The sequence below is a fragment of the Sceloporus undulatus genome, chromosome 3 (assembly GCF_019175285.1).
Source record: "Sceloporus undulatus isolate JIND9_A2432 ecotype Alabama chromosome 3, SceUnd_v1.1, whole genome shotgun sequence".
NCBI lineage: Eukaryota > Metazoa > Chordata > Lepidosauria > Squamata > Phrynosomatidae > Sceloporus > Sceloporus undulatus.
The window spans coordinates 193,906,128-193,927,814 of NC_056524.1; the positions used below are offsets into that span (position 1 = coordinate 193,906,128).

Sequence of the window (21,687 nt, forward strand, 5' to 3'; positions counted from 1 at the left end):
TCTAATTAAAAGATTGTATGTACAGTGCTGTGTAAATTTACAGCACTATATAAATAAAGCTTAATAATAATAATAATAATAATAATAATAATAATAATAATAATAATAATGCTGGAAAATGGAAGCTACATCAACTGTAGTATCCTTTTGTCACTCTTCCTAATTTCTGAGATTCATACCTTCATCAGAGCTAGAGAAAAGGGCTGGAGTTGGTGTTTCGGTATTATATGATCCTGTCAAGATAGAGAGAGATACATATGTGAGAAACAAACAAAAAAGTAACTGTAAAGCTTCCTAAATTGACTGATATCATGGCTACCTTCCACTTGAACAGATGTGGAGAAGAACTTCCCCCTGCCAATGATTTGCCTTCAACATCCAGAAACCCTAAGCAGCACAGAGTTATAGTACAAAGCATCTAGTTGTTCAAAGGTTCTGCATCCCTGCTGTAGAATGTAATTGGCAGCCCATATTTTTTGCATTTAGAAAGCAACCATGAACTAGGCATTTTATATGTGCTATAAATAAACAGACTTGCCTGTTGGGAGAAGCCCAGCATCTGTGAATACAGGAGAAGAAATTGTTACTTTGATAGCTGTTGAACTGTATACAGTTCTGTCATATGTAATTTCAATGAAAACCTTTCTAGTTAGGGCTAAGTATGCACCACTGAGATTGCTTGCATTGGCACTGGCAGATACGTTCTCATGGAGTTTAGTTATATTGGTGAGACATTTCATAACTGACACATGGGTTACCAAAATTGCACAGTAACTAATAATAATTTATTACAGGTTGAATATCCCTTAAAAATCCAAAGTACTCCAAAATCCAATATTTTTCATTGGATGGATGAGATAACAACACTTTTGCTTTCTGATGGCTCAATGTACACAAACTTTGTTTCGTGAATAAAATTATTTAAAAAATACTTTATAAAATTACCTTCAATCTATGAGTATAAGGTCTATATGAAACATAAATGAAATTTGTATTTAGACTTAATAATAATAATAATAATAATAATTTTTATTTATATCCCGCCTTTCCAATTGCATGATCAAGGCGGCTTACAAGACAAGAAACAATAAAATACAGGTAAAGCATCACAATATAAAAAGTTTAAAAGACTTGGGTCCCATCCCCAAGATATCTCATTATTTATATGTAAATATTCCTCAATACAAATAAATAAATAAATAAATAAGAAATTAAAAATCTGAAACATTTTTGGTCCCAAGCATTTCAAATAAGGGGTATTCAACCTGTATATGATAACCAGTAAAAGAGACACACAAATGTTAATATTTCTGCTTTCTCTTGCTTATAGTAATATGTCACCCTTTAGAAAAAAATAACAAATAATCAGTTACTAGACCCTAATATTAGATCAATCAAGTTACAATAACCCAATTCCAGATGTAATAAAAGTTTTATGGACTATTAAGTCCCTCCAATGATGATCTTTGTTTTCTTGAGATATCTATATTTTCACAACTAAAAAAGAATAACATCTATGGAATCAATCATATTTGATCTGGTTGCGTATTGGAAACTACAGCCTCGTTGTCAGGTATTCAAATATTATGCTTGTCCAAAATAATTAGTACTGTGTGTCAGCATAACTCTGCATATATTACATTTCTATTTATTAAACTATGTGATGATTGGAACCTTTTGAATGTTTCACAGGAACAAATCAGCTGTGTTGTGCATTCAGTGGTGGTTGTTTTGTTTACAATAATTTTTGTCCTTGAAATATCCTTCCTTGATGTATCTGAATATTGTTTGAAGCTCAGAATTCTACAACAATTGAAAGAATATAGAGCAATGTTACCTGAGCAGATAACACTGACATCTTCATTGTGCCCACAGTCATGTACGAGCCACTCAGCATGCTGACAATTCCAGAGATAGGGTTCGCTTCCTGTACAGTTCACATCATCCAGGACTATATCTCCAGATCCTCGGCCAAAGTAAGACCATCCCAGTACCGTGGTTGCCTCCCCACACTCAAGTTGTCTGCACACTACATGCGCACTCTCCATATAGAAGTCATCGTCACAAACAGTCCCCCAAGCTCCTTGATAAAATATCTCTATTCTTCCAGCACATCTGTTCCATGCATTTACTAAACGCAATTCTTGGGCACCTTTAAAAAAACACATCAATGAAGTAATTGTAACAAAAGAGAAAGACATTAGATCTATACTGCTCTGAATTTTAAGCAATTTTAAGGAGGGGAGCAGATAGGGGTGTAGGAGCAGGCAGGGGATGATAGAATAGGTCACTGGGGCCAGGATCGGGGTGAAGGAGGAGTCAGGGGATGATGGGACAGGTCGCAGGGGGTCAGTGGGGACTGGATCGGGGTGAAGAAGCAGGCAGGGAATGATGGGATAGGTGGCAGGGTGAAGGAGGAGAGCAGATCGGAGTGTAGAAGCAGTCAGGGGATGATGGGGCAGGTTGCAGGGGGTCACTGGGGACTGGATGGTGTGAAGAAGCAGGCAGAGAATGATGGGATAGGCGGCAGGGTGAAGGAGGGTGACAGATCAGGGTGTAGGAGCAGGCAGGGGGTGATGGAATAGGGGGCAGGGTGAAGGAGGGGGCAGATCGGGATGCAGGAGCAGGCAGAGGATATTGGATAGGCGGCAGGGTGAAGGAGGGGGCAAATCAGGGTGTAGGAGCAGGCAGGGGATGATGGGATGGGTGGCAGGATGGCAGGATGAGATGGGGTGAAGGAGGAGGAGGGGGATGAAGGAGCAGGACGCAGGGGGCCAAAGTGGGCGACACTGGAGTGATCTTCCACACCAGACCACTTTTTTTAAAAAAGTGCATACTCTGACTCTTCAATAAAAGAGCCTGAAAGCAAAATGTAAAGTAAAAAATGAAAAGTACTTTTGAGGCAAATACTTAGAATGTAGAATCTGAATAAATGCTATGAAAAAAAACCCAGTGTTTGGAGCCAAGATGACGAGATGTTCTTACCGCAAATGAGGATAAGGCACTGCAAAATGTAGGATGTTCAAGAAAAACGTAGGACATTGCAAAATAAAAGCTAAAACCACTAATGTTAATGTAGATTAATGCTTCTTAGTCATGCTCAAAATAGAGGACCTTTGGAATTCCTTCTGGACAGAAGGCTGAAGTGTAGGACATGTCCAAAATTGGTAGGGTCTGAGAATCACAGTGTAAAAAAGCAGTTTTCCCAAAGTATGGATCCCACAAGAGTAATTCTGCAATCTCTATTAATCTCATGTAGTTTCTAAGGTGGGGGGTGGGGGAACCCTCATATTTACAGCTTGCTTGTAACCACTTTTTTGAACATATTCACATAGTCCCTCCCTTTAATGAAATGCTATCATGAAATATGGGGATAAAGCAGGGACAGAGCAGCAAGAGCAGCAGCAGCGGCAACAACAACAGCAACAACAATGCTGAATTGTCAAGGCTTTACACAGTTTAATGTATAATGTAAAGTCTGGCTTTTGGAATTACTAATCAATGAGAGAAGATGGAACATACTCCTACTAATCATTAAGAGATTCCTGAAGACACATAAGCTCAATGTGTGCATACTGTATTTTCACAATAAATATCCTTGCACATTTTTGCATATCCTTGCACTTTTGTTATTATTGTTATTTTGGTTCCTATGCATGTGAAGTACATGAAATCAGGAATCAAGTCGATGGATGGAATCCAACCATTGTTTTGCAATTTATCATTTCTTTAGTATTTTCCTTTATATTTACTCTGATTAGGTTCAACTGTTTCACCAGTCCACATTTTTTGGTATTTAATAAGCCAACAACCCACCCCCAAAGCCAAGGCAATATGGGCACAGTACCTGAGTCTTGTAGGAGTGTAGAATGCACTAGCAGCATCAAAAGGAAGAGTCTGGGGGCACCCATTTTCCATGTGCTTTTCTGCTAATCTAAAGAAGTATGATGTTTCAGCATTTATAAGAGTTTTAGCCTGAACCGGAAAATGTGTACTATGCAATTTGATCTTTCTTCTTGAACTCCCAAATCTGTGTCAAGGAAGTCCAGGATATTTTCATTTCATAATCCATATCCCTGGAAATAGACAGTTACTGATGATTATTGTTCTGGAGAGGCAGTAGTAGGGTACGTTTTCTGTACTCAACAAATACCTTTGTAATTACACACGGTGTCATATGATGCAAATGTTCCAGGAAATGTTAGTTTTTCAGAGTTGATTGCATTGATCTTTAATACTGTGTTTTGTTTTGTTTTTACAATAGTCTATGTAGTTTCAAATGTATTTTAAATATGAAGTGCTTGGGATTTTCATGGCAATTTTCACATGTATTGCAAATAAAATAAACTAAAATTAATTTGCTTTTCAAAATGATACTCAAGAGATAAACACCCAGGTAATCCTTTTATAGTAGTGTTATCGGAATGACTAGAGATTACTGTAAAGACTACGGAAATGTCCAGATGTTTTTGTAAAAATAGTTCTTCCCTCACACAGAAGACAAGCACATCATTGACATATGGTTTTCTGTATGCTGACATTTGTTTTTCATGGGAAAGCATTCCATCATAGGAATCTGCACCTACAATTTGAAATAGTTCAGGTGAAAAAAAGCTTATCAGTATTTGGAACAGCCCAAAAGCAAATTTAATGATTGAATCCCAAGTTTTCATGTCTGTCCAGAAAGGACTAGTAAAGAGCACAAACAGCATTTTGGTATAGCAAAGGAATCCAAGTTGTAGCCTATTAAATGCAATGCTAACAAAAGGGTTTGGCTCAAAAGTCTAGGCTAGATGTGACACTCATCATGTGCTTTGGTGCTGCACTGCAGCATTTCATCTCCCACAAATAGGTGACATAGGGAAGACGGAGTCAAATTAGACTACGGTGTGGAGAAGGGGAAATCTAATCCTTTGCTTATCCCATCACAAACCCAAATGGTGGGGAGAGGACCGCCCTGCGTTTGGTATTTGCAGTGGGAAGAAATCTCCTATTGCCCACTTCACACACACTAATTCTCTTCAGGAATGTCGCCATGGGCCATTCAACTTGGTTTCTTGCCCCTCATGGCGCCCTGTCTTCATGATGCAGGGCCAAGGACCCAGTGTGAATGCATGATGCGAGGCCAGTTCTGCATCAAATCCATCCCATCTCTGCCTTAAGAGGGGTTTAAAAGACTTACCTTTTGCTCTGGATTTTTGAGAAAAACCCAGAGCAGTCTATAGTGATGCTGGGCAGCTGTTTACACACACGTTTCACTGTGCTGTCTGGTACTACCACCACTGGTACAAGTCACTCCCTCAGCATTATTCACAACATTACGAGGCTGTGCAGAGCACCCCTAAGGGGCAGCCTGCAGCTGCCTCCAGCTGTGTCAGATCGGGGCTGCAACAACCGCACACTGCGACCCTGATCTGGCCTTTCCAGGGTGCAAAAAGGAGCTGCAAAACAGGGTCCTTTTTGTGCCCTGGAAATGGCATGATAGCCCCAGCACCATGGCTTTAAGGTGCTCCTTTGGCACTGTGTCATGTAAACACAGTGCCAGAGGATGTCGTGATGCTGTGTGCCATGTGGAGTGGTGTACGGCATCATGTCACCATGTGAGTGGAGTCAGGATGTGCATTGTATGGACGCCACGCCCCAACCCTGCCCCTAGGCTGCCCTTAATGGCTGGTCTGCACAGCCCCTACGTCACAACAAGATACCCAGCCATGTGATCAATGCTGGGTGCCTCATTTCTGACCTAAGAGGAAGTGATCTGCACCAGTAGACAGCTGCCTGGCTCCACTCCAGAGTGCAGAAGTAATGGGAAGGGGGATCCAGGCCAGCTCCAGGACCAGTATACTTTGGGAGCAGCCCGGAGTATCCTGGCTGGTGTAGACAAGCTCTTTCTCTCTGTGAGAGTGAGCCAGTGAGTGCATGTGTGAACATTTGCAGGAACCCTAACAAGGCTATGCCACACTAGCAGACAAAACACATGCCTAGTGGTCCTGAGCATGAATGTATTTGCCCTTTTACTCTCCTTTTACTACAAGAAAATCTCATGAAATGCATTGTCTTTCTCGGAACTACTCCACGATAAGCAGGTGATGAAGTACTGCATTTATTTGCCAAGTCATACTCAACCATAGTCAAAAGGTCTAGTGTTGACTGAATGAGTAATGTGTGAGCAGGCAGGGAAACTCCAGATTCAAATTTTGTCTCAAAAGTGGAGAAATCATAACATGGTGTTCAGATTGTCTCTGCTTAACCCCTTCCACTATCCTCCTCCAAAAGTCTCTGGCATGTGTGAATAATGCTGATATTCTTTACAATGGGGTGCAAAAACTGCTGGGACAATTCATATGAAATACTTTGGAGAAATGTTCAATAATAAATGTTAATATTCTTCCATAAGTTCATTTTTAGAAGCTTCACATTACAGTTTGCTGTTAAAAGTTTGCAGCAAACCAATAAATCTATTATTGCTCTTATGTGCCTTCACCTTCCTTTTAGGATGAGAGAATGCGACTTGCCCAGAGACAGCCAGTGGGCTTCCATGGCTAAGAGAGAATTTGAATCCTTGTCTTCCAGTGTTCTAGTCCCAAACTCAACACCTCATTCATTCTTTTAAATGCACTATAATTAACAAGAAGGGAACTAAAGGAACTACAGTTATTGGGATATTTGTTAACTTATAATGAATATGCTGGAACGCAAACTATAGTACGCTCCGAATGTAGTGGAGTCTCCTTCTTTGGAGGTTTTAAACAGAGGATAGAGGGCCATCTGTTGGGAGGGCTTTGATTGTGTCTTCCTGCATGGCATAATGGAGTTGGATTGGATGACCCTTGTGGAGTCTTCCAACTCCATACTTCTATAAGGCTATGGCAATAGTTTGGTTACTCTTATTTCAGTATCAATCATTGGTAATACAGAGGCAGGGAAGTTTTGTTCCATGAGCATAACTTCATTTGTCATCCATACAAGGACAGTCTTTCCTTTAGCCAGACTGAATTAGCTGCCTCATGAGGCGGCAACCACCCACCATTGCCCTGATCCTCCCAAATCATCCTGCTCTGTTTTTCCTAATTCAATACGCTGCCCTCAGACACATGAGAGGTTATTGTGCCATCAGCAATGCTGAAGTAAAAATTCAGCAACTAGTTTAGGCAGATCCCTTGGCCTAAACCTAATGGCTAGTCCCAACTAAAGTAGGTCTGTTGAACCAGTGGGACCTACATAGGTGATGACTTATCAATCAATAATTTATTAAGAGAATGTACTCAGTCTAGAAATTTGAATTAGGGCACCATCTAGTCTTTTGCCTTGGCCACCAGCCAAATATCTTGAGATTATTATTGGACCAAATTATATAAGATACCATTCACACAATTAGCAGTTGTGTGAATGACTTTTAAAATAGCATATGCAATGCAAATTCAGCCTTTGGTAGGGAAACTTTAACTCTTCCCCATAGCCCAGATCTGTAAGTGGTCATCAACGCATAAGGACTCCTGTATTACTATTTGTATTTTTTTTTAATAGTTTCCGTTGGTGCCAGTGGGAGTTTTCTTCTTAAGTCTGACAGTTGTTATGATGCGAGATGATTATTATACTGATTTTTGTTATGCTTTGTTGTTGTTGTTGTTGTTGTTGTTGTTGTGTACAATTTCTGACTTATGGTGACTGTAAGGTGAACCTATCAAGGAGTTTTATTGGCAGAATTTATTTAGATGGGATTTGCCCTTGCCTTTCTCTGAGGCTGAGATGGTGTGACTTGCCCAAGGCTTCCCAATAGTTTCTATGACTGAGTGGGGATTGAAACCCTGGACTCCTAGTTTCCTAGTCCAACACCAAAACAACTGCACCACACTGGCCTGCTTTGGGATGCAATTATTCAGAATTGCAACTGGAGGAGGGCAAACCACATCTTCCCTCCCTGTTTGCTGTGATTGCTACTGAAAATTGGAAGAAAAGAAGCTAGCCCAGGGCTGAGTCATGCTACATGATTTTGTTGTTATTGTGTGCCTTCAAGTTGTTTCTGACTTATGACCACCCTCAAGTGAACCTATCATGGGATTTTCTTGGTAAGATTTGTTCAGAGGAGGTTTACCATTGTCTTTCCCTGAGTTGGAGAGAGTGTGACTTACCCAAGGTCACCCAATGGGTTTAAATGGCCAAGTTGGGAATCAAACCCTGGTCTCCAGAGTTGTAGTTACACACTCATACCACTATGCCATATAATCCCACTTTAATTACCATGGCTGCATTTTATGGACTCATTGGGTTTGTAATGTTAGGAGGCAGCTGAGCATTCTGGATGAGAATTCTAAACACCTCTTCCTAAATAAGACAGTGTAAGCATACTACACACCCCCTGAACTGTATATGGGGTTACATATATTCATATCTGGAGCCAGACATGTTTTAATAGGTCACAATGACCTTTGGAACACTGGGAAGTTTCCCATGGGAAAGGCACATTGTGAAGAATCTTGGTGATACCAAAATAAAGGTTAAATTGGTTTGCTGATCCCTCCATCCTCCCCCCCCCCCCGCCAGGTTTTTCACATGTCTTCTTGCACTGGAGACAAAGGTGATCCCATTGCAGTGACTAAGGCAAATAAGACTGCATCTCCTACCTAACTCCTGACATGTTCCCAGCCAACTTCCTTATCCATCTAACTTGGGGTTGTCCTACATCCAATCACTGTTTTGTTAATCTGGAGTTAATACCATCAACTGGGATTTGCCCTTTTGTCAATTCCATAAGAAAGCACTCAGCCTCTTTGTACTTCATTTGGGAACATTAAATACCCCTTGAGGGCACCAAACACGATATAAATATCCAATCCATGGTCACTCTGTGCATAAAGTTGCCACCTACTGGAGCTCTGTTCAACTTTCCAAAGCTTCATCTTCCTACATTGCCCTCAGAGGCCATCTGAACCACACCATGCTTTCTATGGATTCTTCTTCAGGACTGGTAAATATTACTCTCTGTACAGCTCTAAGCCTCTGCTATCCAATCTTCATATCTCCATTTTGGTTTGCCTTGTATGGTGTCCCAGATTGAATTGTTACTGTCTGTTTGTGTGTTCTTTTGTATACAGTGGGCCCTTCCATTATGCAGGGGATATATTCCTGAACCCTGTGTAAGGGAAAAAGTGTGTATGCTCAAGTCACATTGAAAACATTGTTTTTCCCACTGTGCAGCTTCAGTGTAGGCTGAAAACCCCATATGGCATGCCCATGTATGGTGTGCCCGCATATGGCACAGGCGCACTGTATTTCTAAATAAAACCTTCCTTAATCACCACACATGGACTCCTCCTTCAATTAGTACTAATAGATATAGGTGAAAATGGTCCCTTAGGGTACCCAACCTCTTGCTGTCCTCTCTAAGCTAAGCAGTTCCCGCAACATTTGAGGAAATATTGACATAGTTGATGGGGACCCCAAGTCCCCCCATCTTTTCAGGTAACAAGAGCCAGCTCGGCATAATTTTTGAGTGTTGGACTACAAGGCTGAGACCAGGGCTCAATCCCCACTCAGCCATGAAAACCCATTGGGTGATCTTGGGTAAATCACATACTCTCAGCCTCAGAGGAAGGCAAAAGTAAACCCCTTCTGAACCAGCCTGGTCAAGAAAGCCCTGTAGTTTGCCTTTGAGTTACCATAAGTTGGAAATGACTTCAAGGCACACAACAACAACTCCTTAAACTGCAAATCCTAGGACTGCATAGGATGGAGCCATGGCAGTTAATGTGAAATCATAGTGCTATACTTATGTGGTGTGAAAGTGTACCAAATACAGTTCTGCCTTCCCTTATGTGGGGGATCCATTCCAGACCCCCCTGCGTAAGGGGAAACTCGCATATGCTCATGCCCCATTAAAAATAATAAGGCACGTGCATGCGGCGCATCGCCACTATTAACATTGTGCTGGAGCTTCAGCATATGCTGAAAGCTGTGAAAGAGAAGCCTGCGTATGGTGCAGGTTAACTGTATTTATTTTTCAGGGAGGAAAACCAGATGAAGCTGCTAACCATGCAAATAAAGTAACAACTTATTGGATTCTAAGAATCTGACCAATGTGTTCCAGTCCTAATGGAAGACTGCCATTCCTGATGACAGATTGCATCATTTTAAAACCTATTTGTCATATGAAAAACAAAATCATAATTAGATGGCTATATTGCTAAAATGTACTTTACATGCAATATTTTTACTGTGCACTAAACTGTTGATGCCAAGAATAACAGATAGTGGATGTTCTGGTATTTTGCAAAGGCATTAAATTCACTGACAAAACCAAACGTCCTTAGTCATTGATCCAAATGTAATAGATTTATTGAAATAAGCTAAAATGGGGAAGGGTGGAGGTGATATTAAGGCTGACCTGTCTGGACTTGGCACAGTCATTAAATGTTTCCTGTAATAACAACTACTTTAAAAACATCCATCCAAGCTCTCTGTGAAACAAAGGGCCTTGGTTTAGTTTAGATGCCTGGCAGGAATCAGCTTTCTCTGCTTGTATTGCTCTGTGTAGGAAATGCTGGGAATTACCTGTCATTGTTGTTTCTTTCAACACTTCCTTTCACTTCAACACTGCACATTAAGCACTTAAATCACATATCTGAACAAAAATACAATTGCCAGTAAGCATTTCCTTGCCTTTGAGTGCCTGGCTTCATAAGACTTTGTGTGTAAATCCGCACTTGGAATAAACCTGATTGTGACTCTGTTATCTGTTACCAGAGACTAAGGCCCATTCCCACTGGCACTCTTTCCCTGGAGGAACTGGGCAGATTCGGGGGCCCCTCCCGAATCTCTCCATAAGCAAGTGCCCACTAAAATCAGGGGCATTTTAACCCAAATGCCCTCTTGGGGAAATCGGGTTTAACATGAAGGCACCTGCTGTCAATCAAGCGATCATCATAGGTGACGTTTGCAGCACTCATTGGGGCATCGGAAGTGGCTTCCCCTCTCCTTTTTTTTAAAGAGCCAGGCACAAATGCACAAATACACACATTTTGTCAAATTTAAAAACCTCTTTTGTGTGTGTTGTGTTGTGGGCATTTGGGTCAATGCAGGTTATGCTTGCCCTTGGCCCCATTTTCAACCCCAAAATGCAAGCTAATGCCATCTCTGCATTCTGTATCCCCCTCCTTGCACCCAGAATGCCTCATACACTGCAACAAACAAACAAACAACAACAACAACAATAAATTCCACACCTCAGAAATGCCAGAAAGGATGTGATTGCCTGCATTCTTTTTGATTTGAAAAGCAATTCAGGGTCCCCCTTAGAGACAGTAGCAAAGCATGTATCAATTTGCCAATTGCCAAATTGACAAGAGCACGTTGTAACATTTGAATTGTAGCATTCTTTTGCAAAGGAAAAAAAGTTGTGTTTTTTTTTTGCAAAGTACTCTTGCAAAATTTCCCCTTTGCTAGAAAGTGAGGAAATGAAAGGAAAGTGAACAAGCAGCTAGCCACATTCTAGCTATCTATATAATCTACCTCAAGCAAAAAAACATGCACATTTTGTCAAATAATTTAAAAAAAAAAGGGGGGGGGTGTGTGATGCGAGCTCGTTCGTGCCTGCCTCTGACCTGAACACAACTGACTTTCTGCTTAACTTCTCTTCAGAGGAGGTTTGCCATTGCCTTCCACTGAGGCTGAGAGAGAGTGACCTGTCAGTTCCAACTAAAGTAACCCATGGAATCAATTGGAGTCTTGTCACCCCATTTCCCTTTTTTGCAGCCTTTCACCCTTGAGTCTCCCGTCACCCCATTTCCCTTTTTTGCATTCTGTCCCTTGCGTCTCCCGTCACCCCATTTCCCCTTTTTGCAGCCTGTCACCCTAGAGTCTCCTCTCAACTGTTACCCTTTTTTGCCTCCTCTCATTACCCTTTTTTCAATCCCAGGCTCCGTCCTCCTCTTCCTCCTTCTGCATGAGGGGAGGGAATGCTCTGCCCTTTGCCCGCCTCTGACCTAAATCCCTCCCTGAACTTGCCCCGATCATGATTGGGGGGCAAGTTCATTCAGCAGAACCTGGGTTTAAAAAAAAAAGATGGATTTTACCCCTATTGGATGTCTCGGCTAAAGGCATTCCTTGTGCATGCCTTGAAATGGATTGTGACAGAATCGTACCCAATATGAACTTCACATGGAAGAATCGATTTCTAATCCAGGGTAAAAGTAGTCTGATGGGCCTTCAACATACTGCAGCAAATGAATATTCATTGTGAAAACATTATTGATTCATTCACATTCAAGTACATCGGAGAAAGCAGGCTTCTCTGCCCCTTCATCCCTACAGCAGCCCTGAAAAGATGATACAGAAGATATATTGGAAGATCATCTACAACCAAGGTGCATCTACATTGTAGACATCACTATAACTGCCATGGATCCATCCTACAGAATCCTGGGGTTTGTTATTTTATGAGACACCAGCACTCTTGTGCAGAGAAGCTAGTCTTTATAAAATATCGCAGGATTCCATAGGATGGAGCTCAGGCACTTAAAGTGATGTAAAACTGCCTCATTTCTACAGTGCAGATGTACACTGAGTAAAGGCCTATTCATGAGAAGCAAAGCCTTTTGCCACCACGATGTTAAATCCTAGTCCAAAGCTGCATTCTGTGGAATCCTTGGGATTGGCAGTCTGGACAGGCGAGTAGGCAACCTGGCTGAGAATTTTAGATCCCTTGACTAAACTGCAAGTCCGTGTTGATGGATCTTAAAAAACAGATGTTGCCTTGATTCAGCAGACTGAGCTTAGCGCCAAGCAAAATAAAACACTTTAACACTCCCAAATCAGACAAATTCAGGCTTCTTGCTGGTTTAATCACATGGCTTTTACTCAAAACTGCCATCTGGGTACAGCCAAACTCCAATACTGATCCTAAATAGCTTCAGAAACCATTTTTCAAAGTCAGGGCTTTCCGACTTTAAAAATGGCCACCGAAGTGAGTTCAGGGACCAGTATTAGAGCCAGCTGTACCCAGATGGTGGTTTTGGTAAAAAGCCATGTGATAAAAACGGGGGGGGGGGCAAATTTGGCTGGAATCTGGGAGCAATAATCGTTTATTTTGCTGTGCACTAAGCTCTGTATTTTTTCACTATCCGTATTGCTATGGATTGGTCATGACTGTTCTTGTTGGGGCTGTACAGATGGGCAGTGGGATAAGGCCCCTTTTCGTTCCACATTGGGGCTGAGGCAATCGCATGCCATAGTCTCTTCAGGTGCAAAAGAAGCTGCGAAAAGCAACTTCTTTTCTGCTCCCTGGAAGGGCGTCATAGTTGCAGTGGGCAGCATGATGTGCCCCTTCCACTGTGCTATTTGGGCACTGTGCTAGAGTAGTGCATGATGCCGTGTGCCATCTAGAAGGGTACATGGCATAATGGCGTAATGGGGGTGGGGTCATGGCATGAGCTTGCGGATGGCACAAAAGTGTTGGTCTGTATCCCCCCCATTGTCTTATTTTCCACCCTAAATTAATCATCATAAATAAGAACTCTTGCCACCTTGTGCTATTCCATGAACTTTACAACAACTTGAGAGTAAAGAAACTAAGACCTTTTCCTGAAAAAATATGTGGTAAAAAGTCTCTAATATGGTTGAATCTGCAATGCAGAAAATAATAATGTTTGTATGGATGCAACTGCCAGGCTCCATGCTGTGGAAATGTAGGGATTTGTAGTTTGTTGTGGCATCAGCACTCTCTGACAGAGAAATATTTCACAAAACTACAGATTCCATGATTCCATGCATTGCGGCAGAAATTCCATAGCATTGAACATCAAACTGCCTTAATTCACAGCGCAGGTCAGTCTAAGACACTGAGGTCAAAAATGTTCTGGGGTTATTATTTGGAATTTAAATAAAAGTGTTACCTGATGCATATTTACTACATCTTCGTAAATACTTCTTTTAGAGATTTTTAAAGAACAAGGAGGAACTGTTATTCTGTGCAATAAGTAAAACGATATAGGCTTACTTAGAGACAAGATGCTTATTTTTGGTGTGTCAAAATAATTCTTGGGAATTTAAAAACTCGGAGCCGTGAGCCACAAAGGAATTATTTCTCAGAATGACTTTTCAAAGTGTAAGGGAGCCTTGCAATAAAATAACTACTCATGGTAATAAATGGCAATTATAATCAATTGCATTGTGTCTGGCATTGGAGATGAAGCATCTTTTAAGCAATAAATATAAATGAGTTGAACTCATTTAATATTTTAAATATACCAACAATTTTTCCATGTTACATTTAGGGCCATGCCATTGCAAGTTCAGGCCATCTTGCAATACCCTAACGCCAGCAGTGAATCTACATTGGCTCAGTAGTACTGGAGCATTAAAGAAGGCAGTTGCAAAATAATGAGCTAACCAAAAGGGGATAGTAACAGCTGTTGTTTTTTCTGGCTGAGTTGGAATGGAAAACAAGAGATTTAATTCTCTGTGAGAGGATTTCTCCAGAGTAACTGATTACATTTATTGAATGCATTTCTGTGGAATGATCCACACAGCATTTATCAAGCTATCAAATAGCAATACTATATTATCTTATCTTTTGCAAGCTAAAACCTGAAAACTGATCATAATCTGAAAACCATGCTTCTTATAATCCAGGTGGCAATTTCTTGTATTTCATCTTCCTCTTTGGCCAGGACATGGGGTCCTATCAGGTGAGAACAAATCTACTATTAGTGAAGATAATACTATTATTGTTGAGATTTGAGTGTATAGCAACATAATGCTATATAGAGTCATCCTATAACCACCATAGTCATTAGTGGTGCTTATGACAGAACCTTTTAGTCAGTAGACAAAAACATATGACTTGAGTAAGTTAAACTATTTCATGGATCATCCCAGTTGCCCTGGTTACAGTTACAGGGGCATATGCAGGGATGTGGCGTGGTGTTATAGATGCCACCCAAAAATGTGTGTAGAGAATGTACTTAGTTTATCCTACTGTCTTGAAAAATCTCTGTAACTTTCAATCAACTGTACATGGTTGTATATGGAGATTTTCCTATGCTTGGCTAATCTAGGTGGATATTTACACATCAGCAAAAAGAGGCTCTTGTTAGCACAAAAATGCAAATTTTACATCTTTTTATGTCCAGTTTATTGCATAGATATGAATAAAGATTTTTTTTTTAATATACCGTTGCCTGCTTCAGCTCTGTGTGGGTGCATTCTGGAAACAACCTCCCCCCCCCCCCGGATGCAAAAGAAATTCAAATAATCTCACCCCGTATAAGTATATGGTGGGAACATGAACATACAGACTTCAGTATGTCCCTGTTCATGTTACAACCATAATAATTCAAGCAAGACAATCGAAAAAGTGTCATATTCACTGATCTGAAGCCCATGGATCCACAGTGCCACTGCAGTTTAAAAGAAACACATCTTAAACACAGGAGAAAAGTTGATCAGATGTTGTTGAGGGACAGTCAAGGCCATTCCTTTACTTCTTATGTTATCTATAGCTTCCAAATGAGACCTGAGTTTTGTAGGACACATGGCCATCCCAAACTAAATCACAGGGGAAAGGAAGTTTGCCCTGTTCTTGCCTCGACATGGAACAAGCATTTCTGGAAAGCATCTTTAGCAGTAGATCTGCTTCTTGGGAGATGAGAGAACAAAATTATGTACCATGCTAATATTTCCATATATAAATATATCATGTAATGGAAAGTATCCTTGTTGAAACATTGGAGTTTTTTATGTGTTGCCTTATCTCTGAACAGCTAGAAAAAGTCAAACATGCCATACTATGGAAGATTTGTTAGCAATATACTAGTATCCAGTGAGGGTAATTGATTTTCTTTATGCTATGGTTTTCACCTTCCTAAACTCTTGAATGTTTCTGCATATTTATGTATGAAATTGTATGCACAACGGGTTCTTTCCCACGAGAATATGGATATCCCCTACCCAAGCAGGAGATGATTGATTATATCTTAATCAGCAACTTGTTCTGTTATTTTATTTAATTGATTAAGAAAGCACCCATTTTGGAAAGCTAAAAAACCAAGTGAATGGGCATAGGGTTCAACTCTATTTCATCTGAAGAGATTAAGAGTATGCTGCATCATTGTGAAAAATCTTTTGGAAGTTGGGTTGTTGATACAGGCTTTAAACAGACACTGAAGGTAACACACTGTGAGAACATCTAAAGGGTAAAGTTGTCTCACATAAGTTTTATCAAGGAATATAGATCTGTCCTATAGTGATCAAGATCAGAAATTTCATCCTCAAAGAGAATCTAAAGAGATTATCTCATTACAAAAAAAGAAAAAAAAACCCTCGACTTACTTTTCCCGTTTTACTGTAGATGTGGGATGCAGTCAGGTATTTCACATGCCAATGCCATGGATGCCACCACCCAACTGCATCTCGCCTTAACCTGGCTGCAAGCATGCTTAGCTGGCCAATTTGCAAGTTCAGGAGCTTCTCAGCTTTGCAGGTCGGCCGACTGAGCACGGCTTGCAGTGGATTTTAGGTGGGATGCACTTGGGTGGTGCATCAGTGGCCATAAACCTGTATATACAACATTACAAACTATAAATATTACAAACTTGAACTCTAGAAAATGGATGTGTTGGATATTGTTCAAATCCAGCAGATAGCAGTCTATCCCAGGGTATCTCTGGTAGACATCTGTGCAATGAGGTTGGAGGACAGGGAGCTCCTGGGCACCATCCAGCTACAGTCATGCAAACCCGAAAAATGAACCTCTGCTTTCCTCCTAGATCTCCTGATTGACCATGAGAGGTGCTTCTGATATCAACATGTTTCCTGTCACTGAATTTCATACAGCAATACAGGCATACTCCAATCTTCAAAACTTCTTTTTCTTTCTTTCTTCTTTCTTTTTTCTTTCTTCTTTTCTTTTTCACTTCCCTTTCAACAGATCTAAATTCTTAACCATGTACTTTACTTTTCAACCCCTGGTTTGCTCTTTCAAATGCTACATCCCCTCCACTGTCAAATTGATATATGTTGGTTTCTCTCAGTGAACTGCACCCTATTGTGATCAGTCTTGCCTTGCAAGCTAAAACAGAAAGACAGGGGATCAAACAGATGGGGTAAAAGGAGCAGCCAGAGGCTCTTCTGTGCCAATCGCTGCGGGACCATGGCAAACCACACATGCCTGCCCCCCTCCATCATCCCACCATAGTCCCAAGCTGGCCACCAAAACTAGCGGGTTTTGTCTACTCCTTTTTTTGCCTGGCTCTTTCGAGTTGGGGTGGGCTTGGCATGCCTTACGCTTCATTTGGTGCATGCATTTTGTTAAAATCTGCCTCCATGCAGCCCCAAGGCAGACCTTTTGGTCATCTGTTTCAGGCCTGGGTTCCACTATCAACTTTCAAGCTTTGGGTGATATGCCGCTGTGACCCTTCCTGAAGCCGGGGACCAAGACACCAGTGGTACATGTGCTGGTAACCTCTCGACTGGACTTCTGCAACATGCTCTACATAGGTACCTAGTGCCAAGTTCGGAAAACTTCAATTGGTACAAAATATGGCAGCCAGATGGTCGCAGGTACGTCTAGAAAACGATCATATAACAACTGCCTTGAAATCCCTTCACTTGCTGCCAATTAGTTTCAGGGCATGGTACATGTGTTGGTTATCACCTTAAAGCCTTACGTGGCCTGTGGGTCCAGAACTACTTGTGGGGAGTGCTTTCTTCACACACATCCTCCCTGCACATTAAGGTCCTTTTGGAAGCATTTGCTATAGCTAAAAGACCAGACTGGCTGCGGTACCCCAGAGGGCTTCTCATCCGCCGCTCTCAGGTATGGAATGACCTGCCAGAGAAGATCTGTCACATTACCACTTAGCAGCCTTTAAAAAGGCTGTTTAAATGGATTCTTCTGGCAGGCCTTGCCAGATTAGCCTCTCCTTTATTTTCTTACTGTCTTGATATAGATAGCTTGTCTACACCGTGAACACAGATGTCCGTCTCTAATTTCTACCTTAATTTTAGCTTATGCATTAAGCCATATTGTAAGTTATTTCATTTTGTTCTGTTTTTTATGACTGGGATGTGTGGTTAGAGTAGGGGATTATTTTTAAACAATTATGATAACACTTCCATGATGTAAATGGAAGCATTCCTTTAATAGCGATCAGATCCACCAGGAGGTCCCGTTGCCGTTCGGTGACATTGGGGGACAGGGAGCAGACGGGAGGTAAGTAGTGTGATAAACTCCATTGTCTCTCATTTTCCTGCTGGGCCCTGTTGAAGGACTCTCTGCCGGTCTCTCGATCTGCTTCCCTTTAGGGCCTGGCGGTCTTTCCGGGGCTCCCCTTCTGCCTCCCCGTTCTGTCTGCCCTGTCCTGGTGGTGGGAGGCTTCATCGGTGTCGCAGGGTCTCCGCGGGGCGAGGATGGCTATGGATGGGGCGAGGGGACCCGATGGCCGCCTGGCCTTTCCCCGTCCCTCCTTTTTCGCCTTCTCCCTCCTCCTCTCCTCTTTGCTAGCTCTTTTTTTAAGCACCAAAGACGTGCTGCAAAAAATCGGATTTCCCGTGGAAAACCCCACGCTTCCATTGGTCCATTCGATTTGCAAATTCGGAGGTTCAGGTCTTAAAGGGGAAGGTCACTGCTTAAATGTGATCTTAAGATCCATTCCCTAAATTTCTTCTTTATTTGTCAAATCTTCTTTAGCTCCCTATATAGCATTAGCTGTTCACTCACAAAAATGACAGCATTTCAGCCTTGATGTGCATCTTGCTCAGCAAGTACTCAGCAAAAAACTTCTGTGGTTTCCCATCTACCAGAGTTATTGCACAGCTGCATGCTTTGGAGTTCCCTGAAGTAAAAAGGAGCCAATTTTTGTTGACTTTTTGTTTGGATTATTTTTGCATTATTTCTCTTTTGTGCAAACGTCATCTGAAAAAAGATCTGTGGGGTTTTTTTAAATTTTAATTCTAGTTTTTGTCCAGGCTTCATCCAGTGTGATAAAGTCCTTATTGGCTGTAAGCCCTATGTTAAGTATCTTACTGTGCAAATGTAAAACACCATAAATATATGTTGCACATTAGCCATGTTTAAAATACAAACATATAACTGAAATGCCTAAATAATTTTTAAAGTAGAATACGTGTTTGATCCATTAATATTGAGGACAAATTTGCAAAACATCTCTATTTCATTGCCTAGAAAACCCTATGAAATTCATGTCAACAGGTGACTTGAAGGATATACATAACCACAGTATGGCCCTGCAAATAACACAGACAACATCATTATATTTTATAAAAAACATCACTGAAATTATAGTAATCAGGAGTGGGGAAGTCAGGCACAGAGAGGTTCGCCTTATTGGCTTACTGTAAGCCTCCTTACTGTAAGCAGGACCAGTAAGTACCTCAGCCATGCCCTTCCCAAGTGTTATCAAGTTTGGTTTTAATAAAATTTTGGGTACCGCAGTCTGTGCTATGACCCCTGCCTGACCCCAGAAGGACCGCCATTAACCCAAAGGCATGGGACCACGTAGGCAGCTCACTTGCAAAGGCCGAGCCCCTAGAAAACAGGGAACTAGAAATTTTCCACAGGAAGTTTGGGAGTTGCCCAACCCAGAATCACCACTGCTGACCCAAGTAAGACAATAGACTTGGCTCTCACTGATGGCCAGTGATCAGCTTAATGACTTATAATCAAGTGGGATGCCCCTCCGAATTGTGTTCAGACCTAAATGCACTGTTCAACACATTACTTGCTCTCGGCTTAACCAGCCGAAGCAATCAAACCTTTGTCTAGCAAGTCCTCATAAGTTTCACCTATAAAAAACCCTGGATTTTTAGACCTTCTCTGAGCTCTGAGCTTTGAGCTGAGCTGAGCTAAGCTTTCGCTGTCACCAGGTTGCACATTGGTCCACACCAGTTTGAACTCTGCTCTTAGCTCCCGCAGCCCTTTCCCCCGCTCCTGCGGCCGTGATTCACTGTCCATCCAAGCTTCATCAGACTTCCCGGAAAAGACTTCTAGTGGTGGCCTCTTTTTCAAACCTATCTCCGAACTTACCATCCCTGCTGTAGCCTTGATGTGTGTGGTGTGTGTGTTCCCCCTTTGTGCTGTGTGGCTGTTCCTGTGCTATATAAACGTTAGTTTTTAATTGGACTAGTTGGTATCAGTGTCTCTTTCTCTTGGAGCTTGCTGGTGATCTTGTATACACTATTGGGACCCATTCCGGCCCGTGGTGTTGTTAGGGCCCCTCCTTGGCTATATTGGAGCTAATTAAAATTCCCCTAATCATCCTTCCTAACAGAAGGGGGATTTTTAAAAGCCTAAAAGGCACATGTGGGCATTTTTAGGGCCGCCCTCTTCTCCTAAGGAGGGGAAATATCTTCAACCATGGCACTTTGCCAGCCATTTCCCATGCCTCAGTTAAAACAACAACCTAAGGTGCCTTGGTCCATAACTGAACATTAAACAGCATAATCAGAATCCAAGCAAGGACAATGGTCCCAAGGTGTAGAGCCTCAGTCTTTGTCCTCTCCGTAAAAGTTACTTGCTCTCGCGACGCTTTTGTTTTTCTCTCTGAGTCCTCCTCCCTTATAAAGTAGAGAAACAAAGAAGAAAATAACGGAGTAAGAAAAACAAAATGCAGGTCTTCCTACCCGTGGGTGGCCACAAAGCGATGAACTGGGGCAGAGCAACTGTGAACATGATGACACTCTAGTAAACATGGATTAGTTCAAATCTGTGTCTCTACACAATTAAATCCCAGATTTCAGCTGAACTGCAACTGTAGGTAGACACCTCAGCCCATGCCTCTGCTCCTAGGAGGGAAAATCCTCCTCAAAACACTGGAAACATTTTGACACCCAATTCTCATGCTCACTTTTGGTCATCAGGATTCTTTTAAAAAGCACCCCACCCCTAAGGTGCCCTTAATAGGCAAATTCAGACTCTGGCAAGGAAGTGGTCCCACGGTGCAGCATTAGTCTTATGTTATTCTAATACAGTTACCTTGCTCTCCCGATGCTTTTTCTTTCTCTCTCTATGCTCCTCCCTCAGAGTAGTGAAACAAAGAAGAAATATGAAAGGAGTGAGAAAACATATTGCCATTCCACTACATTATTAATTATCAAGGAAAGTTCCAGCTTGAACTAGTAAATCAAATTATTCAATTAATACAAACAGTTTGGTTTTGTTCTTTACATAAATGTAAAGAAGATTTTTACATGCTTTGCTAATTGTGTTACTATTGATTATTGCTGCTTTTGTTAACTAGTACCCCAGGGAGCAAAGTGTCTAGCCCACCCTGCTTTGTCCTCCATGTGGTTTCTGAACCAAGTAAAATATTAAAAATTGCTGTCCTCTCCATTTGCAGGAATGGCACACTAAAATCTGTTTAACCACTCATTCCAATGTATAAGTAGGTAGCTCTCCTGTGACTGAAAATTTAGTCCTATTTTACTCGCCTCTAAGTTGCCAACTAATTTCAATGGGACTTACTCTCAGTATCTAGGATTGAAGCCTGAAGCGTTTAAACTCACTATTGGTACTCAGGTGGAAGAACTGAAAAGAGCCAACTTTATGTCAATCTTAGTTGTATTTCACCAAACTTCTGGATGCGTGGGCCTTCTCTGAATCTTCTTTCCTAGTGACAGAAAAACAGAACAGAAAAATCCAACTGATGAAGCAAAGATGCTGCCATTGCTCTA

At 41.5% G+C, this 21,687-nt stretch overlaps 1 protein-coding gene across 1 annotated transcript in view; it reads right to left on the reverse strand.

Moving 5' to 3' along the window:
* DMBT1 (deleted in malignant brain tumors 1) overlaps positions 1–20,044 on the reverse strand; it is a 62,393-nt gene extending 42,349 nt beyond the window's left edge. The window contains 2 exon segments of the mRNA XM_042458483.1: positions 1,838–2,152; positions 19,771–20,044. Coding sequence (XP_042314417.1) covers positions 1,838–2,152; positions 19,771–20,044 — 589 coding nt within the window.
* Positions 20,045–21,687: the final 1,643 nt, after the last annotated feature.